The sequence below is a fragment of the Hyla sarda genome, chromosome 2 (genome assembly GCF_029499605.1).
Source record: "Hyla sarda isolate aHylSar1 chromosome 2, aHylSar1.hap1, whole genome shotgun sequence".
NCBI lineage: Eukaryota > Metazoa > Chordata > Amphibia > Anura > Hylidae > Hyla > Hyla sarda.
Genome location: NC_079190.1, coordinates 498,311,355 through 498,338,434, shown reverse-complemented (window position 1 = coordinate 498,338,434; position 27,080 = coordinate 498,311,355). Strand labels below are relative to the sequence as shown.

The 27,080-nt window shown below is 48.2% G+C and overlaps 1 protein-coding gene across 3 annotated transcripts in view; it reads right to left on the bottom strand.

Moving 5' to 3' along the window:
* Window positions 1-26,495, bottom strand: part of LOC130358104 (aquaporin-3-like) — a 32,912-nt gene extending 6,417 nt beyond the window's left edge. Inside the window, exons 1-5 of one of the 3 annotated variants that reach the window (XM_056560919.1) lie at window positions 26,366-26,495; window positions 24,139-24,265; window positions 8,961-9,098; window positions 7,717-7,835; window positions 2,105-2,322 (exon numbers count right to left, since the gene is read on the bottom strand). In XM_056560919.1, coding sequence (XP_056416894.1) covers window positions 2,105-2,322; window positions 7,717-7,835; window positions 8,961-9,098; window positions 24,139-24,265; window positions 26,366-26,434 — 671 coding nt within the window. In that variant the 5' untranslated portion in view covers window positions 26,435-26,495. Of the gene's footprint in view, window positions 1-2,104; window positions 2,323-7,716; window positions 7,836-8,960; window positions 9,099-24,138; window positions 24,266-24,980; window positions 25,106-26,251 lie in introns of those variants that run through there. The other 2 variants (XM_056560918.1, XM_056560920.1) reach the window with 2 other exon arrangements.
* Window positions 26,496-27,080: the final 585 nt, after the last annotated feature.

Sequence of the window (27,080 nt, the reverse complement as noted above, 5' to 3'; positions counted from 1 at the left end):
TCTTAGGATGGTCTTGTCAGCTTGTGGCCCAGCTTTGAGTCTAGCATTGTTTTAAAATAACATATCTACTTTCTTGGGAGGGAGACTCCATTCCCCCCTCCCCTCTGGTCCAACCAGGGGGTCTTCTCTCTTCCTGGCCCCTTCTCTGTTTGATTATATGATGGGACCAGAGTGCACGACTTCAAAAGGAGATCCCAAGACAGCCAGACCTCCAATAAAATGCAATACACAAAACACAGTCTGAATGACCCCTCACCCATGTCTTAGTTCATACACAGATATAATTTATAATACACATATAGGATTTTAATAATCAGGCCTTGGGCCTGACAGGGGGCATGAGTTTGCGCTGTACACCGGAGATCAGCATCTGGGACCCCCCCCCCCCCATCTAATGACTGGGGTGCCAGTGTAGATCATGGGGTCCTGCCGCTGGGGACTCCCACAATCTCCGGGCCGCCAGCGGCTGGAACATGGAAGCTTGGAGCTTCCATGTTCGTGACATTACATCACGCCCCCTCCATTCATGTCTATGGGAGGGGGCATGATGGCTAATACGTATTGCCATTTGCCGCTCCGAGCAGGCACATCTGAGACACACTGTAGGGGTCCTTCCGTGGCGGATCTGTAGCGTAAAATACTATGTGGATCCCCTCGTCTGAACATACCCTTAGGCTATGTGCACACAATGGAAATTCCGCATCTAATTTCTGCATAAATTTGGAGCCAATACACTACAATGGGATTCCGCTGTCCCATTCACACAGTAGAGTTTCCACATCAGTCTTTCCACTGCGGAAATTCTGCTTTCCGCATAAAAAAAAAAAGGTCCTGCCCTAAATTCATGCGGAATGCCATGGAAGTCAATGGGGCTTTTTTTTTTCTCTTCCTCCACCCAAATGCGGAATTGATGCGGATTCCACACGAAACAAAACAAAAGCACCATTTTCTGTGTAGGGAGAATTCACACAGAATTTACGCATGAATTCCGCACATATGCAGAAAGATAGGGGAGGGGAGCGTTCTGTATGCTCACAGGTAATCTGTGGAACTGGTGGGACTTGCACTCTGTATACATGGCTTCTGGTCTTTTTATTACTGTTCAGGCTACATTGAGAGCCTTGTAAGGGGGAATAAGGGCATGTGCAATTAGACATCCGTATAACAGCTTGAAATGAATGCACTACTTCTGTATGGCAGCTACTTTAGCACTTTATCCAGGCTGTATAATACTGTGATCTTGCACTTTGCACTTTGACTTGCATGGATATTTTTTGCACTAAGTCCCTGTGGTCCCCCTTGCTCTATTGTTTTCCCCGCCCAGTATACTCCACCATTTACCTGTGAGTTTGTCATCCTGTGGTGTTCTGTGTATTTTATATATTGTATGTGTTCTCAATAAAGATTATGTCTATATTGTACAATATTGAAGTCTACCATTTTCTTTGTAGGATGTACACTTAAATCGGGTAGCAATTACTGGATTTTGCGGATGTTGTTTTGTAGGATTATATGCAGAAAGATGCAGAATTCCTCGTCCGCATCATTTGGCTGGAGTTCCGCATCTTCATCGGGAAATTCTGACATGTAAAGATAGCCTTGGAGACACGTAAAATCCACCTGGAGTCTCAGATTGTGAGAAACAAGACTCTCTGGTCTGATCAAACCAATATTGAACTATCTGCCTCACACATCTCTGTAGAGACTCGAAAATGGCTTCAACCAACAGACCCCATCCATCCTGACAGAGCAGACAATCCCCAAATCCAGGTGTGTAAACCTTGTCACCTCATCTTCAAGAAGACCCGAGGCTGTTATGGCTGCCAAGAGAGGCTTCACCTAAGTTGAGTAAAGGGTATGAATACTTATGTCACTGTGAGATTATTGTTTTTCCTTCTGAATAGATCAGTAGAGGTTAGTAGCCTTCGGTAATCCCTTGGTCATTATGGGGGATTGGGGGCAGGAGAATGGGAAACAAAAGGAGCAACAGAACAAAATGTGAGAGGGTCTGAAAACTTTCCGAACGCACTGTAGATATTCTCAGTAGCAGTAAGTGCACCCAATGTAGACATGAAGATATAGAACCGTGGGGACTAGACATTACCTGAAGACTTCTAGGCCCCAGCCGGCTAACGCTGTGAAGATTCGAGGTGCCAGGTCCCGGGCTGGATTAATGGGGTATCCACAGTTAAATCCCATAGAAAGGCCAACTAGTAGAACTACTAGTCCAATGATAAATGGCTGAAGACCCCGGGGGGCTGCGTTGTTGTCCTCATCGATGATGGCCAGAATGCAGATCATCAGGGCAGCGGTGGCAATCACCTGAGGAACAACATATGGGAGTCATGGGTGCAGAGAGCAGCAAAATAAAGATTAATGGGTATGTGCTATTGCCTTGGCATCTATCCTGCTGTCCCTAAGGCAAAACTACAACTCCCAGCATGGCCGGACAACCAATGGATGCCAACAAGCACTCCGAGAGTTTTTTTTTGCAACAGCTGGAGGCACCCTGGTTGGGACAAATTAAAATTTATATATTATATTATAATATATTATAATATATTATATATTATAATATATTATATATTATAATATATTATATATTATATATTATAATATATTATATATTATAATATATTATATATTATAATATATTATATATTATAATATATTATATATTATAATATATTATTATATTATTATATATTATATTATTATATATTATATTATTATATATTATATTATTATATATTATATTATTATATATTATATATTATATATTATATATTATATATTATATATTATATTATATATATATACATATATATATATACATATATATATATATATACATATATACACACATACATACATACATACACACACACACACTGTGTGTGTGTATATATATATTTTATTTATTTTTTCCATAGATGAGGTATTACAGGCCTCTCTCATCTAAGTGGGAGAACTTGCACAATTGCTGTCTAACTAAATACTTTTTCCCCACTGTGTATATGACGGTGTGTGAAATAAATATTTAAAAAAAAACAAAAAAAAACACAATTATATAATAAATATATATATATTTTATAATCACATTTAGAGATGAGCGAACTTACAGTAAATTCGATTCGGCAGTTGAGGACTTATCCTGCATAAATTAGTTCAGCTTTCAGGTGCTCCCGTGGGCTGGAAAAGATGGATACAGTCCTAGGAGACTCTTTCCTAGGAATGTATCCACCTTTTCCAGCCCAGCGGAGCACCGGAAAGCTGAACTAATTTATGCAGGAAAAGTCATCAACTGCCGAGCTGAGAAGTTCGTGACGAATCGAATTTACTGTAAGTTCGCTCATCTCTAATGGTGAGCAATAATTCCAGAACCACACGGGGGGTACACCTAGTGAATGACCTGCAGAGAGCTGGGACCAAAATAACAAAGGCTACCAACAGTAACACACTAGGTTGCCAGGGACTCAAATCATGCAGTGCCAGACGTGTCCCCCTGCTTAAGCCAGTACATGTCCAGGTCCGTCTGAAGTTTGCTAGAGAGCATTTGGATGATCCAGAAGAGTATTGTGAGAATGTCATATGGTCAGATGAAACCAAAGTAGAACTTTTTGGTAAAAACTCAATTTGTCATGTTTGGAGGAGAAAGAATGCTGTTATGCATCCAAAGAACACCATACCTACTGTGAAGCATGGGGGTGGAAACATCACCCTTTTGGGCTGTTTTTTCAGCAGAGGGACCAGGACGACTGATCCATGTAAAAGGAAAGAATGAATGGGGCCATGTTTCGTGAGATTTTGAATGAAAACCTCCTTCCATCAGCAAGGGCATTGAAGATGAAACGTGGCTGGGTCTTTCAGCATGACAATGATCCCAAGCACACCGCCCGGGCAACAAAGAAGTGGCTTTGTAAGAAGCATTTCAAGGTCCTGGAGGGGCCTAGCCAGTCTCCAGATCTCAACCCCATAGAAAACCTTTGGAGGGAGTTGAATGTCCATGTTGCCCAGCAACAGCCCCAAAACATCACTACTCTAGAGGAGATCTGCATGGAGGAATGGGCCAAAATACCAGCGACAGTGTGTGAAAACCTTGTGAAGATTTTTAGAAAACATTTGACCTCTGTTATATACCCTTTGTTGGCAATGACTAAGTCTTGAGATGAACTTTTGTTATTGACGAAATACTTAACCTGCTCAGGACGCCAGGCATATGCATACGCCCTGCTTCCCGAGTCCTTAAGGATACTCTTGGGGCGTATGCATACGCCCGTGGGAATTCCGGAATCCCGGGTTGGGGACCGGACCGAAATGCATGCTGAAATCATTCAGCAGGCATCCCAACACATCACCCAGGGGGGGGGGCGGGGGTCCTGAGACACCCCCATGTCGACGATCGCAAAAAATCACATGTCAATTCAGACATGCAATTTTCTGCTATGCCGGGCTGATCGGGTCTCTGGTGACCCGATCACCCGGAAAATAGCGATGATCGGAGCTGTCAGGGACAGCCCCGATCATCCTGAGGGCTAGGAGTGAGGTCACAGTGCTGCGATCTCCTCCTATCCCCTGCCCATGGTCAGAACTGATTCTGACCAATGGCAGAGCAGGACAGTACCATGGCAACCCCCCCCCCCCCATTCTGCCCACCACTGGATGTCGAGGGGGAAGTAGGGAAACTACTTTCACTTTCAATTCCCCCACCCCACACAGTAAAGTGATCTTTACTGTGGCAACCACTAGGAAGGCCATACACCAACTCCCAGCATTCCCAGACAGCCAAAGGCTGGAGACCACTGTTACAGTGGTGCCCAAACGGTAGCCCTCCAGATGTTGCCAAACTACAACTCTCAGCATGCCTAGACTGCCCAGGCATGCTGGGAGTTGTAGTTCTGTAACATCTGTCCCTTCAGATTTAGCAATTTTCATGACATTTTTGAAAATTGCTCCTCTACTTTGAAGCCCTCTAATTTTTTCAAAAAGCAAAAGTATGTCCATATGATGCCAACATATAGAAGACATATTGTATTTGTGAAGAAAAATAAAATTTAGTTGGAATATCCATTTTCCTTACATGGAGAGAGCTTCAAAGTTAGAAAAATGCAACACTTTCAAAATTTTCCTGAAATTTTGGGATTTTCCACCAAAAAAAGGATGCAAGTAACGCCGAAAATTTGCCACCAACATAAAGTAGAATATGTCACGAAAAAAACAATATCAGAATATTTGGTAAAAGCGTTTTCGCGTTATTAATTCGTAAATCGACGGTGGTCAGAATTGCGAAAAAGGGCTCAGTCCTTAAGGGGTTAAATCTTCCACCATAATTTGCAAATAAATTCTTTAAAAATCAGACAAATGTTATGGATTTTTTTTTCTCATTATGGGGGAAGATTTATAAAAACCTGTCCAGAGAAATGTTGCCCAGTTACCCATAGCAACCAATCAGATTGCTTCTTTCATTTTGCAGAGGCCTTGTTAAAAATTAAAGAAGCGATCTGATTGGTTGCTATGGGCAACTTTTCCTCTAGACCGGTTTTGCTAAATCTCCCCCTATGTCTCTCATAGTTGAGGTATAACCCATGATGAAAATTACAGCCCCCCCCCCCAATCTTGCAGTCATCACAAAAAAAAATTTCTTATATTGTGCAGCAGAGGTTAGAGAATAATGTAGAGGTTCTTGTGTATGCCTCATGCTTACCTGTTCTAGCTGATGTTGCAGGAGTGGGTTTTCATCAATAAGGATTTCTGTTTCGTAACAGAGATTGATTTCCTAAGGCTACCTACATTTCTACACTGCTCAAAAAAAAAAAAAATAAAAATAAAAACACTTAAAACAAACACAATGTAACTCCAAGTCAATGACACTTCTGTGACATCAAACCGTCCACTCAGGAAGCAACACTGATTGACAATCAATTTTACATGCTGTTGTGCAAATGGAACAGACAACAGGTGGAAATTATAGGCAATTAGCAAGACACCCCCAATAAAGGAGTGGTTCTGCAGGTGGTGACCACAGACCACTTCTCAGTTCCTATGCTTCCTGGCTGATATTTTGGTCACTTTTGAATGCTGGCAGTGCTTTCACTCTAGTGGTAGCATGAGACTGAGTCTACAACCCACACAAGTGGCTCAGGTAGTGCAGCTCATCCAGGATGGCACATCAATGAGAGCTTTTGTGCAAGAAGCACTGCCAGAGCCCTGCAAAATGACCTCTAGCAGGCCACAAATGTGCATGTGTCCACTCAAACGGTCAGAAACAGACTCCATGAGGGTGGTATGAGGGCCCGACGTCCACAGGTGGGGGTTGTGCTTATAGCCCAACACCTTGCAGGACATTCGGCATTTGTCAGAGAACACTAAGATTGGCAAATTCGCCACTGGCGCCCTGTGCTCGTCACAGATGAAAGCAGGTTCACACTGAGCACATGACAGTCTGGAGACGACGTGGACAACGTTCTGCTGCCTGCAACATCCTCCAGCATGACCGATGCGGTGGCATTTCTTTGGGGGGCTGCACAGCCCTCCATATGCTTGCCAGAGGAAGCCTGACTGCCATTAGGTACCGAGATGAGATCCTCAGACCCCTTGTGAGACCATATGCTGGTGCGGTTGGCCCTGGGTTCCTCCTAATACAATACAATGCTAGACCTCATGTGGCTGGAGTGTGTCAGCAGTTCCTGCAGGAAGAAGACATTGATGCTATGGACTGGCCGCCCGTTCCCCAGACCTGAATCCGATTGAGCACATCTGGGACATCATGTCTCGCTCCATCCACCTCAGACTGTCCAGGAGTTGGCGTATGCATTAGTCCAGGTCTCGGAGGACATCCCTCAGGAGACCATCCCCCACCTCATCAGGATCATGCCCAGGCGTTGTAGGGAGGTCATACGGGCACGTGGAGGCCACACACACTACTGAGCCTCATTGTGACTTGTATTAAGGACATTACATAAAGTTGGATCAGCCTGTACTGTGGTTTTCCCCTGTGATTTTGAGTGTGACTCCATATCCAGACCTCCATGGGTTGATACATTTGATTTCCATTGATATTTTTGTGTGATTTTGTTGTTCAACTATGTAAAGACGAAATTATTTCACACGATTAGTTCATTCATTCAGATCTAGGATGAGTTATCTTAGTGTTCCCTTTATTTTTTGAGCAGTGTATGAATCCTCTGGTTTTGCAGAGAGAGGAGGATGAAGTCCCATCACTGTAATTCACCTAATTAGACCAACTTAATTCCCTGGTGAGACTCCAGGAGCCTAAGACGTTACTTATTTAAAGTGCACTTTTATAGAGAAATACGGAGACGTGACAAAAGTATTTACCCTATTGTCTTCAGACTGTTTGCACATGTAGCAATTTTGGCACAATTTTTTTTTCTCACAAACAAAGCCTCTCGGGGAGGTGTATAATAAATCATGACTGGTGTGCTGCAGCATAGATCGTGGGGGTCCTGCCCCTGGGGACCCCCGTGATCTACGCTGCGGCACCCCAATCATGTATATATTAACTACTATATATCCTGATTATGTATAACTACTAGATTCCATAGATATAGCAGCAGTATACAGATAGAGCTGGGAGGGGTCTGCGAGCTGCTAGGATGGATCTGATAGATGTCATCCCGTAGGTCACGGAGTCAGCTGACCCAGATCTGAATTGTCTACATACAAAACGTATGTCCCGGCATGATCTTCCGTTACCTGATCTGTGAATCCATTAATCGCACTCAGATGTTCTGAGGGATAGGAGGCAAATATCCCAGCGGTGGCCTGTGGTCCATATACCGTCCAGTTGCCCCCACTGTACACATGAAGGGCGTCTGGAATACACATAGAAGATAAACAGGAAAGAAGGTCTTAGCAAAGCATTATGGGACATGGGGTAAATTTTAGTTGAGCTGTGCTCCATTTCTGTTTGGGGGCTTCATGTTTCCCTGGTAGAAACCCTAAAGGGGTTGTAAAAAAAAAAAAAAAAAAAAAAAAATGTGGGCACTCCTGTGAAATTTTTATTTTTTATTTTTATTTTTTAATCAACTGGTGCCAGAAAGTTAAACAGATTTGTAAATTACTTCTATTAAAAAATCTTAATCCTTCCAGTACTACTTAGCTGCTGAATACTACAGAGAAAGTTATTTTCTGTCACGAGCAGAGTGCTCTCTGCTGACATCACTGTCCATAGCAGCATATGTTTGCTATAGGGATTTTCTCCTGCTCTGGACAGTTTCTGACATGAACAGAGGTGTCAGATAGCACTGTGGTCATGACAGAAAAGAAATCCAAAAAAGAAAATTTCCTCTGTAGTATACAGCAGCTGATAAGTACTGGAAGGAATAAGAATATATATTATATATATAGAAATAATTTACAAGTCTGTTTAACTTTCTGGCCTCAGTAAGGAGAAAAAAAATAAATAAAAAATAAAATAAAAAAAAGTTTTCCACTGGAATACCCCTTTAAAAGAAAACTGTCAGCTTTCTCCCCCCGCACTAACTAGCAATACTGGCTGGTAGTGCGGGGGCGCTGATCAGTTTGATGCTTACCGTGCCCTGATCCACCGTGCCGTTCGGCCGTAATCTTCTATTTTCGCTATATGCCAAAGAGGTGCTAATTGGCACTCTGACGTCAGTGCCGCTGGCCGCAGTGCCGCCCACCTCTCCCTTTTCTGTAATGAAGAGAGAGGAAAGGAATATTGATGAGCTGGGCAGCGCTGCGGCCAGCGGCACTGACGTCAGAGTGCCAATTAGCACTTCATTAGCATATAGGGAAAATAGAAGATTACTGCCGAACGGCGCGGCGGACCCGGGTACGGTCAGCATGAAACTACCAGCCAGTACCGCTGGTTAGTGCGGGGGGGGCGTTGACCGAAGAGAAAGTTTTCCTTTAAGTGACCCTCTGGATACAGTGTCCTACTGCCGATACTCCCTCCTCCCAGCAAGATTACATACCAAAATACAGCGCAAACACCAGCACAGCGCCAATAAAAGAGCCAAGGAATTGTGCCAAACAGTAGACAAGCATCAGCCTCCCCGTCATCTTCTGGAGGAGGAACATGGAGAGGGACACAGCTGGGTTCAGGTGGGCACCTATAACATAAAAAAATACCTAAATATTATAGATAATAAGCAACAATCATAGGTCTAGTACAAAGCAAATATCAAGAAGCACTACTAATTATGCAGCAGAATAGTGAGTACAGCTCTGGAGTATAATACAGGATATAACTCAGGATCAGTACAGGATAAGTAATGTAATGTAGGTACACAGTGACCTCACCAGCAGAATAGTGAGTACAGCTCTGGGGTTTAATACAGGATATAACTCAGGATCAGTACAGGATAAGTAATGTAATGTAGGTACACAGTGACCTCACCAGCAGAATAGTGAGTATAGCTCTGGGGTTTAATACAGGATATAACTCAGGATCAGTACAGGATAAGTAATGTAATGTATGTACACAGTGACCTCACCAGCAGAATAGTGAGTACAGCTCTGGAGTATAATACAGGATATAACTCAGGATCAGTACAGGATAAGTAATGTAATGTAGGTACACAGTGACCCCACCAGCAGAATAGTGAGTACAGCTCTGGAGGGTGTGGTCACTAGGTGTGTCTGTTGCTGAGCTCCTGAGACTCCAGACTTCAAGTGGAGAGAGGCTGATTTTTTCCACCTTCTTTCCCTGGAAGGTGGCAGATTCCTGGGGAAGAGCCTCCTGCAATGGAGCCTCATGGCTCCACTTTCCGTTCTAGGCTGGCGGGGAGTGGAGTGAAAACTTCGACAGCCATTGTTCCAGCCGGGAGAAGATCTGGCACGGGTGCCAGCCAGAGATCCACTGGTGGAAAAGGGGCACGGAGAAACAGTGTGGAGATGTGGTCGAAGAGTGGGCCCGGCGAGTCCAGCTCCACGTACTGCTCCCGCATGGCCGCAAGGTTTGTGGAGTATGAGCAGTGCGGCGGGGAGCTGAGGATGGTCAGAGAGGATCTGCGTGCGGCCCAGAGTCTGATGAGCGCCGGATCCAGAAAGAGCAAGCCAGAACTAAAGAAAAGGATAACAGCGCTGAAAGGCGAGATTGTGAAGCTGGAGGCGAGGAGAGCGGAGATACTGGAGGGGAGCGGTCTCTTTAAGGAGAAGCTGATCAACAGCGATCGGTTTGCCGCCATGAAATCCCCAGGTAAGGTGGAGGTGGATGATGGGGAGAGTAGCGGCGGCGAAGATAGTGAGGATGGTGGTGAAGATGTGATGGAGGAAAGTGCACAATGTGCGGAAGTTGTAGCTACTCCCTGTGACACCCAGACCCAGGACAGCTACATTGAGGTGGACAGGTGGCACTACCACCAAGTGAGAGCGAGGAGGATGACATGGAGGGTGAGGCTGGGCGTCTATTGAGGGCGATTATGATGCAAGAGTAACCAGCCCACCTCCAGAATTTCACCTTTGGCGACTATGATTGTGAGGATGTGGTGGTAAAGCAGAAGGCCAAGAAGCAAAAGACCAAGGAGACGGTGCAATATGTATTTGTCCCTTTCCAGCAGTCTGGGCCAACTGCAAAGCTGGTTCAGGCTGCGGGCTCCCCCAAACTGCCAGACCCCGTTCCTGTGGTGGAGCCGGGCCAGCATGGGGAGTACAGTATGACGTCAGGAAAAGCTAAGGGCGCAATAGTTGTGAAGCCCACCCATCCTGTTGGTAGGGAAGGGCAGGATGGGCTCACGCCGGGCAGCTCTGGCACTGCAGGACCGCCCCAGGGTGGCAGGGGGCGTGTCCAAGTGTCAGAGGCAAGTTACGCTGCCGTGTGCTCGGGGGGGGGGGTTCCCCGAGTACTGTGGGCACTACTGGCGCCGCGGGGCACTCCCCTGTGAGGGGGGGGGGGATGTGTCCGGGCTCCAGAGAGCGTCGAGTCCGTGTGCTCGGGGGGGGCGGTCCCCCGAGTACAGTTTGTTCTGCGGGCACTGCGGGGCACTACCCTGTGAGGGGGGGGGGGGCAGCCCCAGACTCAGGAGGCATAATTGCCCAGTCAGGAGGAGGAGCCATTGTCAGCAGCATCAGCAGCCAAGCCGGGAAAAAAGATTTTAGTAAAGCCAGCAGTACTATAATTCCCAGCCAGCCCAGAATCAGTTAGGCAGGGTATGAGTGAGAATGCTGAGTGTAGTAGTGTTGTGGATGAGGAGTGTCAGTGGAGTGAATGTTGGTGGGAGTAGTGGTATAGATGGAAAAAAGGATGATGTGAGTGGTGGTGTGAATGGTGGTTCTGGGTCTGGCCCGGCTGCCCCCCGGCAGTGACTGCTCCTAGGAGCTATGCTAATGTCGCTGCCGGGGGTCCAGGGGGTCCCCGTCTCAGTCCGGCCCCGGGGGTTACTTGCAACAGCGCCTCCTGGAGGCTCTGCGTAGGGGAGACAGGTCAATCCAGGTAGAGGGAAGGGGTGAGGTCGACCTGTCTTTCTGGATAGAGAGGCACGGTTTGGGGGCTTTCCAAGAGCAGAATGGGGAGGTGGTCTGGTCCCTCCCGACAACCGGGCAGGACAATAACCGCAGGAATGTGGTCCGTCTGATTTGGAGGGGTGAGGATGCGTGCCCACCTCGCGCTAAAGTGGTTGAGCTCCTCCAGATGGAATTCAGGGCGAGTGACATCTTTGCCCTGATCCACCCCTACGGTACGTCCGAGATTGACGTCAGTTTCGTTCGGCCAGAGGGTCTCGAACTCTTCTGGTCAAACTACGAGGTGGCGAAGAACGAGCCCGTCTGGCGGGATTTTGCCATAAAGGTAAATTTCCCGTCAGAACTCAGTCAAGAAGGTGACCGTTTTGACCCGTAACGAGTCACTTTCTTGTTACGACATCATGACCTGGCTCGGTCGGTATGGGGATGTGACGGACATGCCCAAGAAAAACTTTGACGAGCACGGGATCTGGTCCGGGGCCTGGACGTTTTCCGTCAAACTCAGGCGTTCAGGGAGTACGGTTGCCCACATTCAGTCAGCCGCCTTCCTTGGAAGTGACAGGATCCAGGTCTTCTACCAGGGGCAGCCTAAGGTCTGTCACAGGTGCGGTAGCCCCACCAATTTTAGCGCAGCCTGTACTGTACAGGTCTGTGCTTTGTGTGGTGGGGTGGGTCATCTGGCCACATCCTGTAGGCAGATCCGCTGCCATCTGTGTGGTGTCCTCGGGCACCCTTTTAGCCGTTGTCCTAGTGCCTTCGCCCGTGCGGTGGCCGCTCCGGCTGGGGAGAGCTGTGAAGTTGCCTCAGCTGGAGAGGGTACGAGCAGGGATGGGGGCGCACCAGGGCTAGTGAGGAGGAAGGGCCCCGCCAAACTAAGGCGGGAAGAGAATCGGAGGAGGAGTAGGGAGCTGGAGAGTGCCCAAGTGACGGGGGTAGCTCCGGCCCCTGCTCCTGAAGCTGGCCCTGAAATTACTGAAGCCCTGGAGGAGGACGTGCTGGATGAGGAGATCAGGAGACTGGGCGAAGAAGAAGGCAATATGGCCGACTCTTCCGATTCCTCCCACTATGAAAGTGTGGATGAGGAGAGTGTAGAGAAGGCCAAAAAGAGGGGGCGTGGCTTGCCGCGACCGAAGATGGCCGCTTAGTCTCTGATCTCCGCGCCTCGTGGCCGTACTATTCGCTACATTAGCCTACATCCACCCTCTTTCTGATGCCCAGGGGAACCAGATGCCGCAGACAGACCCCGGCCCCCGGACTTGCCTGCCAAACTTTGTCGGGAGGGATTAGGCGCTATCTTCGCCAGCACTCCTCGTCAACTCCGGCCTCCCCGCCAACTGCGGTCCCGCTCAGTGGGAGCCGCTGCTGGATCCCGCGACCCGGCGACCGGCTCGGACAGTCAAAGTGATCCTCCTGCTGCCTTCACGGACCCTGGGGTGAGCCTTGTGAATCCCTCCTGTCCCTCCCCGGCCCCGTCCACCGCTGGCCTTGGGATTAAGGGTCTGCAGGCCCAACTGCTGCAGTCCCCCATTCCTGGTCCCACTGCTGCCTCTGCTGCTGCCTGTGCTGTATCTGGAGGGGGAGGGGTGCCGGACTGTGCTCTGGGGGAACTGGACTTTGGCCCTGGGCTAGTCCCTGTGCTGGACCTCCCTCCTGCTGCCCTGGAACCCGTGGATTTAGGGGTCCCTCCTGCTCCTGATGGTCCCCTGTTGGAGGTTTGTGGGTCCCCTGTAATCTCCCCTACTGTGCCTGCTGCCCACCCGGCCCTTACCTCTGAGGGGTGTGATTGGCCCCCTGCCCTTGCTGTGGCCCTTGCTGAGACTCCTCCAAAGTCTCAAAGGACTATGACTGCCCCAGGACGCACTGGGGGTTCCCCTGGGATGTTATCCCAGCCGGGCCCCTCCTCAGCCTCAGGGTCCCCTAGGGGCCAGTCTGGTAAATCTGGTCAACCGACCTGGGAAGATGGCCCTGATTTTGATCTAGATTGCTCGGGGGTCCCTGCCTCTGCCCCTCTCTCCATGGATTTCAGCCAGCTGCTCTCTCATTTGCCGTCTAAGGAGGACTTCCGGGCTCTTGTTGCTGAGGTTAGGGATGCCTGCAGAGCGGAAATCGCTGATATGCGTAAAGATCTCCAGCATGTCTCCAATAGAGTGGATGATATTGAGGGGGCCCACGATTCTACCAGATCCTACATCTCTAAACTCCAGGGTACCCTGTCTGCCCAGACTGATTTTCTTAACGATCTACATTCGCATGTGGAGGACTTGGACAATAGGGGAAGGCGTAACAATATACGGGTCCGTGGCCTTCCGGAAGCTCCGCAGGCCGAAGATCTGCACATCACTCTAGAGGCCATCTTTAACATGATACTGGGTGAGCCGCCATCCCACAAGATCAAATTGGATCGGGCTCACCGGGCCCTGCGCCCCCGCCCCGCCAATGGCCCACCACGAGATGTCATCTGTTGTCTGGCGGATTTCCAATTGAAGGAACGCATAATGGCTAAGTCGCGCTCCCTCCGGAATTTCAACTTGATGGAGCCCCTATACAGCTCTTTCAAGATCTTTCCTGGATCACCCTCCGCAAGAGAAGGATGCTACAACCCCTCCTGTCCTCCCTACGTGCTGCACAGATCCCTTACAGATGGTCTTTTCAATTTGCTCTGCAGGCCAGGCGGGATGGACGCTCTGCTGTTCTACGTACGTTTCTGGACTTGCAGGACTTTTGCTCAACCTTAGACCTCCTGGTCCCTCCTCTCACGGATTGGGGACTGATCCCTCCTCCCCCATCTCTGCCTCCGGTGTGGCAGCCTGTGCGGGGGAAGCATCACCGGTCTGATCGCATTGCCTCAACCTCTGGCTTGCAGAAGGCTGGTCCGGATCCTCCTTGATTGGACTACCTCCCGCTTGCTGATGCCTATGGTCCGGGTGTTGCTGTGGAGTCGGATCTTCTATTTGATACTCTGTTTTTATGCTGATATGTGACTAACTTTTGCATTTTAGGTTCCTGATGTTTCCATGATCTACCCCTCGGGATTGTGCTGAGGGTGGACTCTCTCTCATTTGCCTGGCCCCTAGGCGGGATGCTGGTCTATCTGAGCGGTATCGCTCTCGTTGCGTTCTTCCACCTCCCCCCCCCCTTGAGGCTATGGCAAACGGTGAGATGGTGCTGTTTATTGCTCTTTTGTTTCCCCATTTTGGCCTCCACACTGGCTAATGTTCCAGTGGTTATTTCTTGGTTCTCTTTGTTGTGTCCCCTTTCCCTGGTGTTTCCGTCTGGTTTTTCCCTTTGTCTCTCTGTGTTCTCTCCTTTATTTCCTTATCCTGGTAGTCTGGCTTCTTTTTTTTCCTCTTTCCCTCCTAGGAAGTCTAGCTTACCGCTGCGGACTGCTGTTTTTCGGGGGACCTTCCTGAGCGCCCTTGATAGGCTGAGTGAGTACTGTACACAGCACTTGATTTTTTCCTTCTATCTACTCTTATGGCTAAGTGAGTCTCTTTGAATGTCAAGGGTCTCAATACCCCCACAAAGCGGCGTTTGCTGCAGAGGGAGCTGGTAGCCCTTAAAGCTGATATTGTATACCTTCAGGAGACACACTTCGATAAGACGGGCACTTTTCAATTCCTTCATCACCTGTACCCTCAAGCTTTTCTTGCCTCCGCTGATAGAAGGGTTGCTGGAGTGGCTATATTAATATCTAGAACATGTCCCTTACAGGTCACCTCCTCATATGCCGACCCCTTGGGCAGGTTTCTTATTGTACAAGGGACCCTGGGGGATAAACAGCTGCTCCTCTGTAATGTCTATGCCCCGAATTCCTCCCAATTACCCTTCCTTAAGCGGGTCTTCACTCGTCTTCATAAATGTGCTCCCTCGGCCTGGTTGTTGGGTGGGGATTTTAATTTAGTTTTTTCCCCAAGGGTTGACCGTCACTCGCTCGCTGGGTCCCCACCACCTGCTTCGCAGGTACGCCTCTCCACACTTTTTCGTTGATTGATTCGCTCAGCTGCACTTTTTGACCTATGGCGCATTGACCACCCCTCTGACCGCTCCTTTTCTTTTTACTCTCACCCCCATAAACTCCATACTCGTATCGACTATTTTTTGGGGAATCTTCCCATGGTCCGTATGCTCACCTCTGCCTCACTAGAGCCTATTTCCTGGTCTGACCATAGCCCTATTCTGGTTCACTTTTCTCCGTTTTCCTCTTCTGTCCGCAGATGTCACTGGCGTCTTAATGATTCCCTACTGAAGTCCCTTCCTTCCCGTGAGTCGATCCACCAATGCATTACTGATTATTTTACTACTAATGAGGGTTCTGTCTCTTCCCAAGCCGTCTTGTGGGAAGCCCATAAGGCCGTTATTAGAGGACATTGCATTGCTTTGGGCTCCAGACAGAAACGTGATTGTTTGGCTCGTTCCCGGGAACTCAGGGCTCTGATCTCCGACCTGGAGGCTCGACTTCAAGTTGCTCCTTCCCTCCCGGTCCTGAGGCGCTTGGTAGCTGCACGGTCTCAGCTGGGTGAACTGGCCCTCCATAAAGTGGAGCGGCAATTGCTTTATGCCAAACAGCGCTTTTATGAAAAAGGTAATAAAGCCCATACTATGCTGGCTAGGCGCCTTCGGGACCGGGCGGTTTCGCAGACACCCTCTGCATTGAAGGATTCAGCGGGGACTCTTCATTACCACCCTGTCTCTATCTCACGACTCTTTCAGGACTATTACTCTAAACTGTATTCTCTTCCTTCTCAACTGCCCTCGGACCCCGGGGATCGCAATGTGGCCCTTGACTCTTTTCTCTCCAGGTGTAGCCTTCCGGCTCTCTCGGACGGTGATCGAGAGGTTCTGAATGCCCCTATCACACAGGAGGAGCTTGCGGAGATCCTTAAGTCCCTCCCAGCGGGGCGCTCTCCGGGTCCCGATGGCTTTACCTATCTGTATTATAAAACTTTCTCTACTATTCTTTTGCCTAAACTGGTTCCTCTGTTCAACTCCTTTCTTCATGGGGAGGGCATTCCGCGGACCTTCCTACATTCTCTCATCACATTGATCCCGAAACCGGGAAAGGACCCCCATGGTTGCTCCAGCTACAGGCCCATAGCCCTCCTGAACTCTGATCTTAAGCTGTTTTCTAAGGTTCTGGCGACTCGCCTGTGTAGTTTTTTGCCCACCCTTATTCATAAAGATCAGGTGGGGTTTATCCCCGGACGCCAGGGGGGTGATAACACTAGGAGGGTCCTGGATCTGATAGATGTGGTCAATCGGGGGTCCGGACAGGCCTTGCTATTGAGTTTATATGCGGAGAAGGCTTTTGATAGACTAGGTTGGCCGTTTATGTTTGCTACGCTTCAGAAATTTGGGATCTCTGGGAACTTCCTCTCTGCACTGCGGGGCTTGTATTCCTCTCCCACTGCCTCTCTCAAACTTCCCTCTGCCTCCTCTACTCCTTTCCCTCTCTACAATGGAACTAGGCAGGGATGTCCGTTGTACCCCCTGATTTTTGCTTTATGTATCGAACCGCTTGCGGCCTTGATCCGGGGGGACCCGGATATCTCTGGGGTGGCTCTTCACGGTAGGGAATTTAAGATCTGCCTTTTCGCTGATGATGTCTTACTTACTTTCATTAACCCTCTTCTCTCTTTGCCCTCTCTGTACAAACTCTTACATGATTATGGACGGGTTTCCGGTTATAAGGTCAATCTCTCCAAATCAGAGGCTATGCCTCTCAATCTATCGTCTCCTATGGTCTCTCTCCTTAGATCGAACTATTCTTTCCGTTGGTCTCAGTCTGCTATCAAATACTTAGGGGTCTATCTTACTCCTACTTATGCCTCCCTCTACTCTGCTAATTTTCCCCCTCTGTTCCGTGAGCTGCGTGCTATGATGGAGAAATGGCGTTCCCAATATATATCGTTTTTTGGACGTATTGCGGCGGTTAAGATGACTGTCCTCCCTAAACTACTCTACTACTTTGAGTCACTACCTGTACGGGTCCCGCTAGCGGTGTTGCGCTCTTTTCAAACGGCCATTTTTCGGTTCATTTGGGACGCTAAACGGCACAGATTGTCTATGTCGGTTATGATGGCGAGCCGGTATCAGGGGGGTCTTGGGGTTCCAGATGTGACCAAATATTACTGGGCGGCTCATCTGCGACACCTGGCATCCTGGTCCACCTACCATGCTTATAGCAAGTGGATGGAGGTGGAGAAGTTGTGGCTAGCGCCGACCCACCCGAACTCTCTCCTGTGGACTTTCCCTCTCCCGACTCCGGCAGGCCCCCTGCTAGGCCCCATGTCCTTCACTCGTTACGTGTGGACTTATTGTTCTCGACGCTTCGGGCTTCTTTCCTCTTTTTCCCCCTCTACGGTCATTCCTTTATCACCCGGATTTCCCCCCCGGATTGACTTCCCTGATGGTCAGGGAATGGGGCTCCCGTAACCTTTTCTGCTGGGCGGATGTGGTTGACCCTGTAGCCTGTTCCCTCCTACCCTTTGACCAGCTGGTTTCCCGTTGGACTCTCCCCTCCTCTGAATTGACCCGCTATGTACAGCTTCGTCATTATCTGTCCTCCGCTAGGGGCTCTTTGTCTGTGTCCTTACCTACCTGCTTTGAGAGGCTGTGCAGGGGCGGGCCCCAGACGAGGGGACTCCTTTCTAGTATCTACTCTTTCTTGATCTCCCCTCCTGATGGTGTCCCCCCTTCTCACAAATATATGACCTATTGGGAGACGGCTCTTCAGACTGTCATCACCATTCCTCAGTGGAGGGTGATCTGGAGTCGGGCTGCTAGGGCTTCAATTTGTACTGCTTACAAGGAAACGCAGTACAAAATGCTAATGCGGTGGTATCATACTCCAGCCCTGCTGAATAGGCTGAATCCTGATATTCCTCCTCAGTGCTGGAGATGTGGGGTTGGTCTGGGCGACACATACCATATTTTCTGGTCTTGTCCGCTCATCCATCCATATTGGGGCAGGGTTCAGCGTCTAGCTCGGGAGGTGCTGGGGGTAATGGTCCCGCTGGATCCGCTGGTCTTCCTACTGCAACTCTCTGTCCGATCTCTCTCTAAGAAACCGTTTAGGTTGTTTTTACATATTGTTTTAGCTGTTAAAACCCTTATAGCAAAGTATTGGAAGCCGACTCTCCCTCCATCTGATGAAGATTTAATGGCTAGGATACGGGAAGTTAGGTCCCTTGAATCCCTCACAGCCTCTTTGAGCAACACTGTCCCAGCCTGTCAGTGTGGGACCCCTGGGATAGATTCACGGATAGGCAACCCCCTTAGTTTGTGACCCTCCTTTGGGATTTCTTGTCAGTACTCCCTTTCCTTGTCCTTCCCTGCTTTCTCTCTGTCTTGTCTTTCCCTTCCTGATTGTGGTCTGTCGGTTCAGTGTTTGTTGGTTTCTCCTGTCCACCCCCCCCCCCTCCTACCCCCTCTTTCTCTTTACGTAAGCGTTACATATGGTAACTGGAGTTGGGATTTTTTCCAATGCTCCCCCTGTTTGACTCAGTCTTGGATTTTGTACACTTTATGCGTTCCATGTCTGTTGTTTACCTGAGTGGCGGGGTTCACTTTCCCTGCTTGTGCTGTTGTATGTATTTTCAATGATGTTCTTTCAATAAAAATATACAGTTGAAAAAAAAAAAAAAGAGAAGGCCAAAAAGACAGACAAGGGCAAAAGGAAAGGGCGAAAGAAGAGGTCCAAGCCCTCTCTCCCTCGTACTGCGGGCCGGGTCCAAAACGGAAGCCTGACTGCCCCCCCTCTGGTTGACCTATCAAACCGGTACCTAGTCCTTGATAACATCTCCTCCCCCTCCTTGGAGGGAGAAGGTGAGGAGGAGGTGCCTAGGGGGAAAGAGCCTCTGGGGGGGGGGGGGGGGCCCTGTCCTTTTGAGGCACCTTCCTCAGAGGGCAGGGCTAGACCGGGGTCGGACGGAGACGGGGACCATATGGACCAGAGCGAGACCAAAAAAAAAAAAAAGAAAGAGTTAAAAGCGGTCCTGCCCTTTCTTCTTCTTCTTTTGGGGATGAGGGCACGAAGAAGAAGGGGAAGAAAAAATAAAGGTGAGGCCGTCTAACTCAATCACCCATGATGGCGGCACTCACCCATGGAGGGGACTTCAATAATGTCACGAGGTCCCAAGATAGGAGAGGTTCCAATGGTCCGCTGGCTTACGATAGCGTGGCCCTCAATAATATAGTTAGGGAAGCTCGCCTAGAGGACGCCCACATCAGGAGCCCCTCAGGCCAACTGGGGTTTCACCTATCATCGAGGTAGCTGCAGGTCTAGGATAGACAGGTTTTATTTAAAGGAGGAAGCCGTCTCTTCCGCAGTGTCCATGGTTGAGGTGGAATTCTCCGATCAATATATGATTTTGTTTTCCTTGAATGTTTCAGAGACCCCCCGGATGGGTAACTGTTATAGGAAGCTGAATTCGTCCCTCCTGGAGGAAGCGGAGATAAGACAGTCCTTTGAGGATTTTCTTCGAGTCAGGTACCTTTACTGGACCTTTGTAGTATTTAGTCAGAGTGGTGGGTTGCGGGCTTCTTCCGCCAGCTCTCGAGCCTCAGGTCCCTGAATAGGTACCGCCTGTATCAGGGTCTGAGGAGGAAACTCGAGCTCCTTGTCTCGACTGGAGGTAGCCGGGAGGATATCTCCAGAGTGAAGTCCTTGCTGATGAGGTGTCAGTACGATAGACACGCATCTTTGGTTTTTGAGAGGGATTACGGGAGGTACCGCTCACCCGACCCTTACAGGAACTGTAAGATGTCAGTGAGTAGTAAAGTGGTCTCAGGACTGATTGATGGTATGGGATCTCTGAATCGGTCCAGATCGGGTATCCTGGAGGTCGTCAGATCCTTCTACTCTCACCTCTTGGGAAGGAAGGATCTAGATCGAGACGGGATGTCGGCTTTCCTGGCTGAAACTATTCCTGAGCCAGGGGTAGACACCTCTCTTGATGTTTTGGCAGAAGAAATCAGGGAAGAGGAAGTGAGACTGGCGATCGAGGGGCTCGCCCCCAAGAAGTCGCCAGGTCCGGATGGCTTAACATCCGAGTGGTACAGGACCTTTAAGGAGTCTTTAGCTCCCCTCTTGACTGAGGTATTCAATGAGTGTCTCTCCTCGGGCACTCTGCTGAAGTCAATGAGGAGGTCAGCCCTGATTCTTCTGTCAAAGGGTAAAGATCCTAGCCGGATTGAGAATTGGAGGCCCATAGCTCTTCTCAATACGGACAGGAAGCTTCTGGCCAAGATACTGTTTAATCGGTTGGTGAAGTTTTGCACCCCGGCTCCTTTCGGGGGCCCACCACTGCTCTGTTCCAGGCCGAAGCACCTTAAGTGCTGTCCTCAGTGTCAGGGAGGCAGTGGAGCAGAGTAGTGCGGGTCTCTGGAAGGGGTACATGCTGTCCTTGGATCAGGCCAAAGCATTTGATTGGGTGAACCACGAGTACCTCTGGTCCGTCCTCCTGAGATATGGCTTACCGAGTACTTTTGTGAATTGGCTTGTCACCTTATATGCAGGGGCAGAGAGTTCCCCGCTGGTGAACGGGTGGTCTGGCCGCTCTTTTGTGGTGGGATCCGGAGTCCGTCAGGGTTGTCCTTTGAGCCCGCTGTTATAAGTGTTCGCAATCGATCCCTTCGTCCGGAGGGTAGATTGTGGGCCGATGGCGGGAGTCGGGATGACTCTGGCGGAGCCGGGTGTCGCCCAGAGAGTGGTGGCGTACGCTGATGATGTCACTATTTTCGTCTCCTCACGGTGATGTCAGAGGTGGCCCGCTACTCTGAGGCATCCGGGTCCAAGATCAATCGGGATAAGTGTGAAAGTCTCTGGCTGGGAGGGGGAGATCTCACATTTGATCTCCCCGACACCCATCCAGGGCTCCAAGAGTCAGCAAAAATTCTGGGCATCACATTCGGCCAGGATGATTATCCCACCAAAAACTGGGATGGTAAGCTCCAGGATGCCACTCAGAGGGTGAACCAGTGGAAGGGTTGGTCTATGACCCTCAGGGAAAGGGTACACCTGATCAAATCGTACCTGCTCCCCTTGTTTATCTATCTGGGCAGTGTATGTATCTTGCCAGAGGCTTACTACACTAGGGTCTACAGCCTGTTTTTCCAACTGTTATGGGGGAACAGGATGAACCTAGTCAAGAGGGAGGTTACGTACCACACGAGGAGACTAGGGGGTTTATCTATGGTAAACCCTGTGATGTTCTTAACGAACACCTTCTTGAAAGCCAACATTGCAAAACCTCTGGAAAGAGAGGGCTTCTCCGTGGGTACTCTCCTGCAGGGAATGGTTTCGGCCTTTCTTCCAGGAATGGGAGACAGGAGGGCAAGTGAAGGACCTCCGTACACCCCATGGATATCTTCCGGCTTACGCCACCCCAACTCTGAAGGCGATACGTCGGTGGGGTCTGGGAGATCAGGACACAGTCAAGGCGTCTCCTTGACAAACCAGTTCTGTTGACCCACTTCCAGAAGCCTCTGACGCTCAGGGACTGCCCAGGTCGGGATCTGAGAGTGGGGTTGTATCTTTTAAACATGAAAAGGATCCCCCAGAAGTTTTGGGACTTGGCCTGGTGCTGCTTTCAGGGGAAGCTATGTGTAAGGGACAATCTGAAGTGCAGGAGCTCTGATGACCGGGGATGTCCCAGAGAAGAGTGCGGGGACACACTGGAAAGCATGGACCACTTCCTGCTTCATTGTCCCTTTAACATAGGGGTCTATAACAGGGTGGGCGCTTCCATCGGCTGGAGTCAACTTGCCGGCCTTACCTATCCGGAGTGGGATTATGGGGCATTCAGGAACCTGGGTGGCCGAGATCGGGGCACTTTATTCTTAGTCAGTTTAGTGGTTAGGTACTACACGTGGAACGCACGGTGCTTAGTGTCGACCCAATAGAAAATCCTCTCCGAGGTGGAGGTCTGTAGGAACATCACTGGTGACCTCGGGAAGATCAGGTCTTTGGAGTATGGCAGTCTTGGTACCAGTAGGGCTTCTCTCCTGTGGAGAGGTTTCTCATTTCATGTGCCCTAGGTACTAAACCTTTTGGGCAGAGTACCTTTTATTTTGGTTATGGGCAGTGGTATAGGGGTAGAGATAGGGTGAGGGCAGGGTCAGATTTATTGTAGGGATAGAATTAGGGATAATTGTAGGGGGAGTTAGGGAAAGAGTATAAAATGATTTATGTATCAGGTCTGCCATCCTTCTCCCTGGTGGTGGGCTGATGCATGTGCACATTAGCTTTTTGTTTTGTTTTCAGTTGACATGGTATGAAGGGCTTACAGGCAACCAAACTTGGGCCTAAAGGGGGCTGTGGTTAAGATTGTATAAGTTTGTATATAAGTTGGTTGGGAGGAGTGTTAGGTGGGGAGGGTGTATTTGTGGGTTGTGTTTTTGTGGTGTTTTGGGGACATGACATGGGTCAGTTAAGGACTGGACTTTGAGAACTGTATGGACGGTATGGACTCTGACCCATGTACAGGAGGGGTGGTGTGGGTGAGGGGACAGTTTTAGTGTAGGTGGTTTCTGTTGTTTTCTGTAGTGTATTTATTATATTTTTGTATATTTTCTGTGATTTTTGTATATATTGTGTTTTGTATTTATATTGTATAGTGTATAGTGGCAGTCGGGCCAGTAGTAAAGTGGTGTCATATGTGTATGTACATGTTTGTGTATTCATTAATTATATTTTATTTTTTATCTTTTTCTCCTTGAGGGGGCCGCTCCCCTCCGGTGTCTCTGCTCCCCTCCGGCTTCACGGTCTTGTTTTTCGGCAGTGTTATCCTTCTCTTCGGTTCTGGCTTGCTCTTTTTTGGGTCCAGCGCTCGCCAGATTCTGGGCCGTGCGCAGATCCTCTCTGGCCATCCTCGGCTCCTTGCCGCGCTGGGCGTGCTTCGCGGGCCGTGCGGCTGGGCTCTTTGGGCCCTCTCTCCGGCCGCATCTCCGCACTGCTTTTCTTTGCCCTTCTTTCACCTGTGGATCTCTGGCTGGGAGGCAGAGTTTTATTTTGTAGCGAGTTTTGCTGAGCAATTTTCTTCTTTTTTTCTTTCTTTCTCCCCTGAGTAAGGATAATTTTTGAGTTATAGCCAAGTTGTGCTACATTTTTTTTTTTTTTTGGTATGCGTGTTTGGTGTGAGTTATTTTGGTATGGGGAAAAAGTGTATTTTTTGTAAATTTGGGCTGGCCGGTTAGGCAGAGTTTGTTTTTGTAATTTTATTTTTGTTATGTTTGTTATAGCTGGTTAAGCTTGTTTTTGTTTTATGTTTTGTATTTTTATAATAAAAAAAGAGTTACAGGATGTAACTCAGGATCAGTACAGGATAAGTAATGAATGTACACAGTGACCTCACCAGCAGAATAGTGAGTGCAGCTCTGGAGTATAATACAGGATATAACTCAGGATCAGTACAGGATAAGTAATGTAATGTATGTACACAGTGATCTCACCAGCAGAATAGTGAGTACAGCTCTGGAGTATAATACAGGATATAACTCAGGATCAGTACAGGATAAGTAATGTAATGTATGTACATAGTGACCTCTCCAGCAGAGTAGTGAGTACAGCTCTGGAGTATAATACAGGATATAATCAGGATCAGTACAGGATAAGTAATGTAATGTATGTATGTATACAGTGACTCATGCCCCATTCTATATATAAGGTATAAAACACATTCTCTCCCTCACCTGAGACTCCAGCACAGACATAGGCGCCAGCAGTGACCGCAAAGCCAAATGCCATATTAACGCTTAGAAACTGGGCTTTGGCAAAACCGCTTAACTCCATCTGTGCCACAGACCCACAGCCAAATAGCTGAGAGGGGAAAGAAAAAGAAAAATGATAGGTTATTGCGTACGGCATGAGGTAGAGGATGACATCATTCATACGCTCCGGTACAATCCTCGTGGAGTCGGATGCCATGGACAGGCTGTAAGTTGGGCTAATTGTACTTGTTATATTTCTATTTACATATATCATAATGTATATGGGGGTAATTTTTTTTATTTATGTTTTTGGTCGTTGACAGCCAGTTCACCATTCATTTCGTTCTGTGCATTGGATAACTGGGCTGCCACAGCAGAGATCGAGCGGGTCCCCAAAGGCCGGACCCCCACGATCAGTCATGTTATCTGCTATCCTTTGGAGAGGAGATAACATCTCTAGCTGCAGAGTACCCCTTTTACGAATTTCTATTGAAGAAATAGGGGGGGAAAAAAATACACCACGTTTTGTACTTACGGTTCCCCAATACGGCTGGGAGGAGGGGGGCGGGGCTTAATCGCGGCGCCCGCACTCAGCCGTATTCGGGAACCGTATTTAATGCATGTCTATGAGCCGACCGGAGTGAACCGCAGCCTCCGGTTGGCTGCGTTTTTGGCCGTATGCGGTTTCCCGACCGTAGGCAAAAACACGGTTGAGCCCCGCCCCCCCCCTTCCTCTCAGCCGTATTGGGGAACCGTAAGTACAAAACGTGGTGTGAAAGCACCCTAAGAAAAACACTAATAAACACAAAAACAAAAAAACTCACTAGTGCTAAACAAACCGTCTTTTTTTTTACTCCCATAGACTATCGAAGAAAAAATAAATAAAAAAAGTCCAAAACATGCAACGATTTTGGAAATACTGCCACTGAGCCCAAAACCCCAGAAAAATACCAAATATAAATGGAAAAAAAAACAAAAAGGAATAAAAGTCCCAAGTGGACTTGGCACTTCATAGATCCCTATTTTTCAGCTAACACCTGGCCACCGCTTTTTTCCCACCAGAAGAAATCCCAGTGCGGCATTTGTGGAGTTTTTTTTTTTATTTTTTTTTTTTCCAAAAAAAATAAAATAAATAATAATTTTAAAACTAAAATAAAATAAAAACAACCCCCCCCCCCCCCCACCAGGTCTGGTTAGATTTGCAGCAAATTGTGCGTCAAATCGAACATGATGAATTGGCATAGCTACGCAATTGTAGAATAAGCATCTAAAAGCAAAAAAGTCGCAATAAAAGGTCTCTGAACATCAACCGTGACAAAACACCACCACAAAAACAGGGTAAAAAAGTTAGCTAGTTGCCCATAGCAACCAATCAGATCACTGCTTTCATTTTTCAGAGGCCTTTATGAAAATGAAAGCAGCAATCTGATTGGTTGCTATGGGCAACTGGTCAACTTTTCCTCTGCACAGGTTTATCATGGGTTTTACCCTTTTTTTTCGTGGGGGTTTTGTTGGAGTTTAGGGACATTTCATTGCGACTTTTGCTATAGAAGCTAGAGATGAGCGAACTTACAGTAAATTCGATTCGTCACGAACTTCTCAGCGGTTGTTGACTTTTCCTGCATAAATTAGTTCAGCTTTCCGGTGCTCCGGTGGGCTGGAAAAGGTGGATACAGTCCTAGGAAAGAGTCTCCTAGGACTGTATCCATCTTTTCCAGCCCACCGGAGCATTGGAAAGCTGAACTAATTTATGCAGGAAAAGTCAGCAACCGCCGAGCTGAGAAGTTCGTGACGAATCGAATTTACTGTAAGTTCGCTCATCTCTAATAGAAGCTTTTTGTACGATTGTGTAGCTCTGCCATAGTCTGGTTGGTAAACAGTGTTTCCCAACCAGTGTGCCTCCAGCTGTTGCTAAACTACAACTCCCAGCATGCCCGGACAGCCTTCGGCTGTCCGGGCATGCTGGGAGTTGTAGTTTTGCAACAGCTGGAGGCACCTGGGTTGTAAAAAAAAAAAAAAAAAAAAAAAATCATTCACCTACACCACCCCATACTAAATTCCCCCCCCCTATACATCAGAACACATCTTTACTTACAATTAATATGACGGTCCCCAAAAACTCCGCCAGTCCACAGCGCACATAGCGATTGCTCGTCCTACACTTTAACTTTAACTCTTTGAGAAGCAGAAAATAGGCGTCCATGTTTACCGTGTCGCCGCCACCCGTGCGTCTGGTCCTCTGGGCTCTGTCCGCCCAGCTGAGCTTCATATCCTCCATTATTCTGCTGATTAGGATGAATGGAGAGGACTTGATCCATTGACCTCATCTCTGATCCTGAGCCGAAATACAGCTGAATATCCCCCCCCTCTTTCCATTAACCCCTTAAATGCAGGTTTTGGTAAAAATCACCAAAAACAGAAAAAGAAAACGTTGCGTTCCTTTTTTGCCACATCCGTCATATAACTGCAAGATGGGAATTACCACTTAGGGCAGCGCATTCATATTAGTATATCAGAATGCAGTATGATATCCAGGCGCAATTTTGCAATTTTTGGAAAAAATCCTCAAATTTTGTGTTGTTTTAAAAAAAAAAAAAAAAAAATGTTTTTTCGTTTTTGTTTCTTTTCCCTCCTCATCGGTTTGCAATTTTTCACATCAACGATGAACTGGCAATGAAATCTATGAGAAAAAAAAAATTTTGCGTGGATTCTTGATAAATTTGTTGCGCGTAAATATTGGCCATACCAAAGACGCAAATGATAAAGTCCCCACTATTTTTAAAGTTCCAAAACCTGCAGTTGTTTTTTTTTTTTTCTCAACCATTGTGCCTCCAGCTGTTGCAAAACTACAATTCCCAGCATGCCCCGACAGCCTTCGGCTGTCGGGGCATGCTGGGAATTGTAGTTTTGCAACTGCTGGAGGC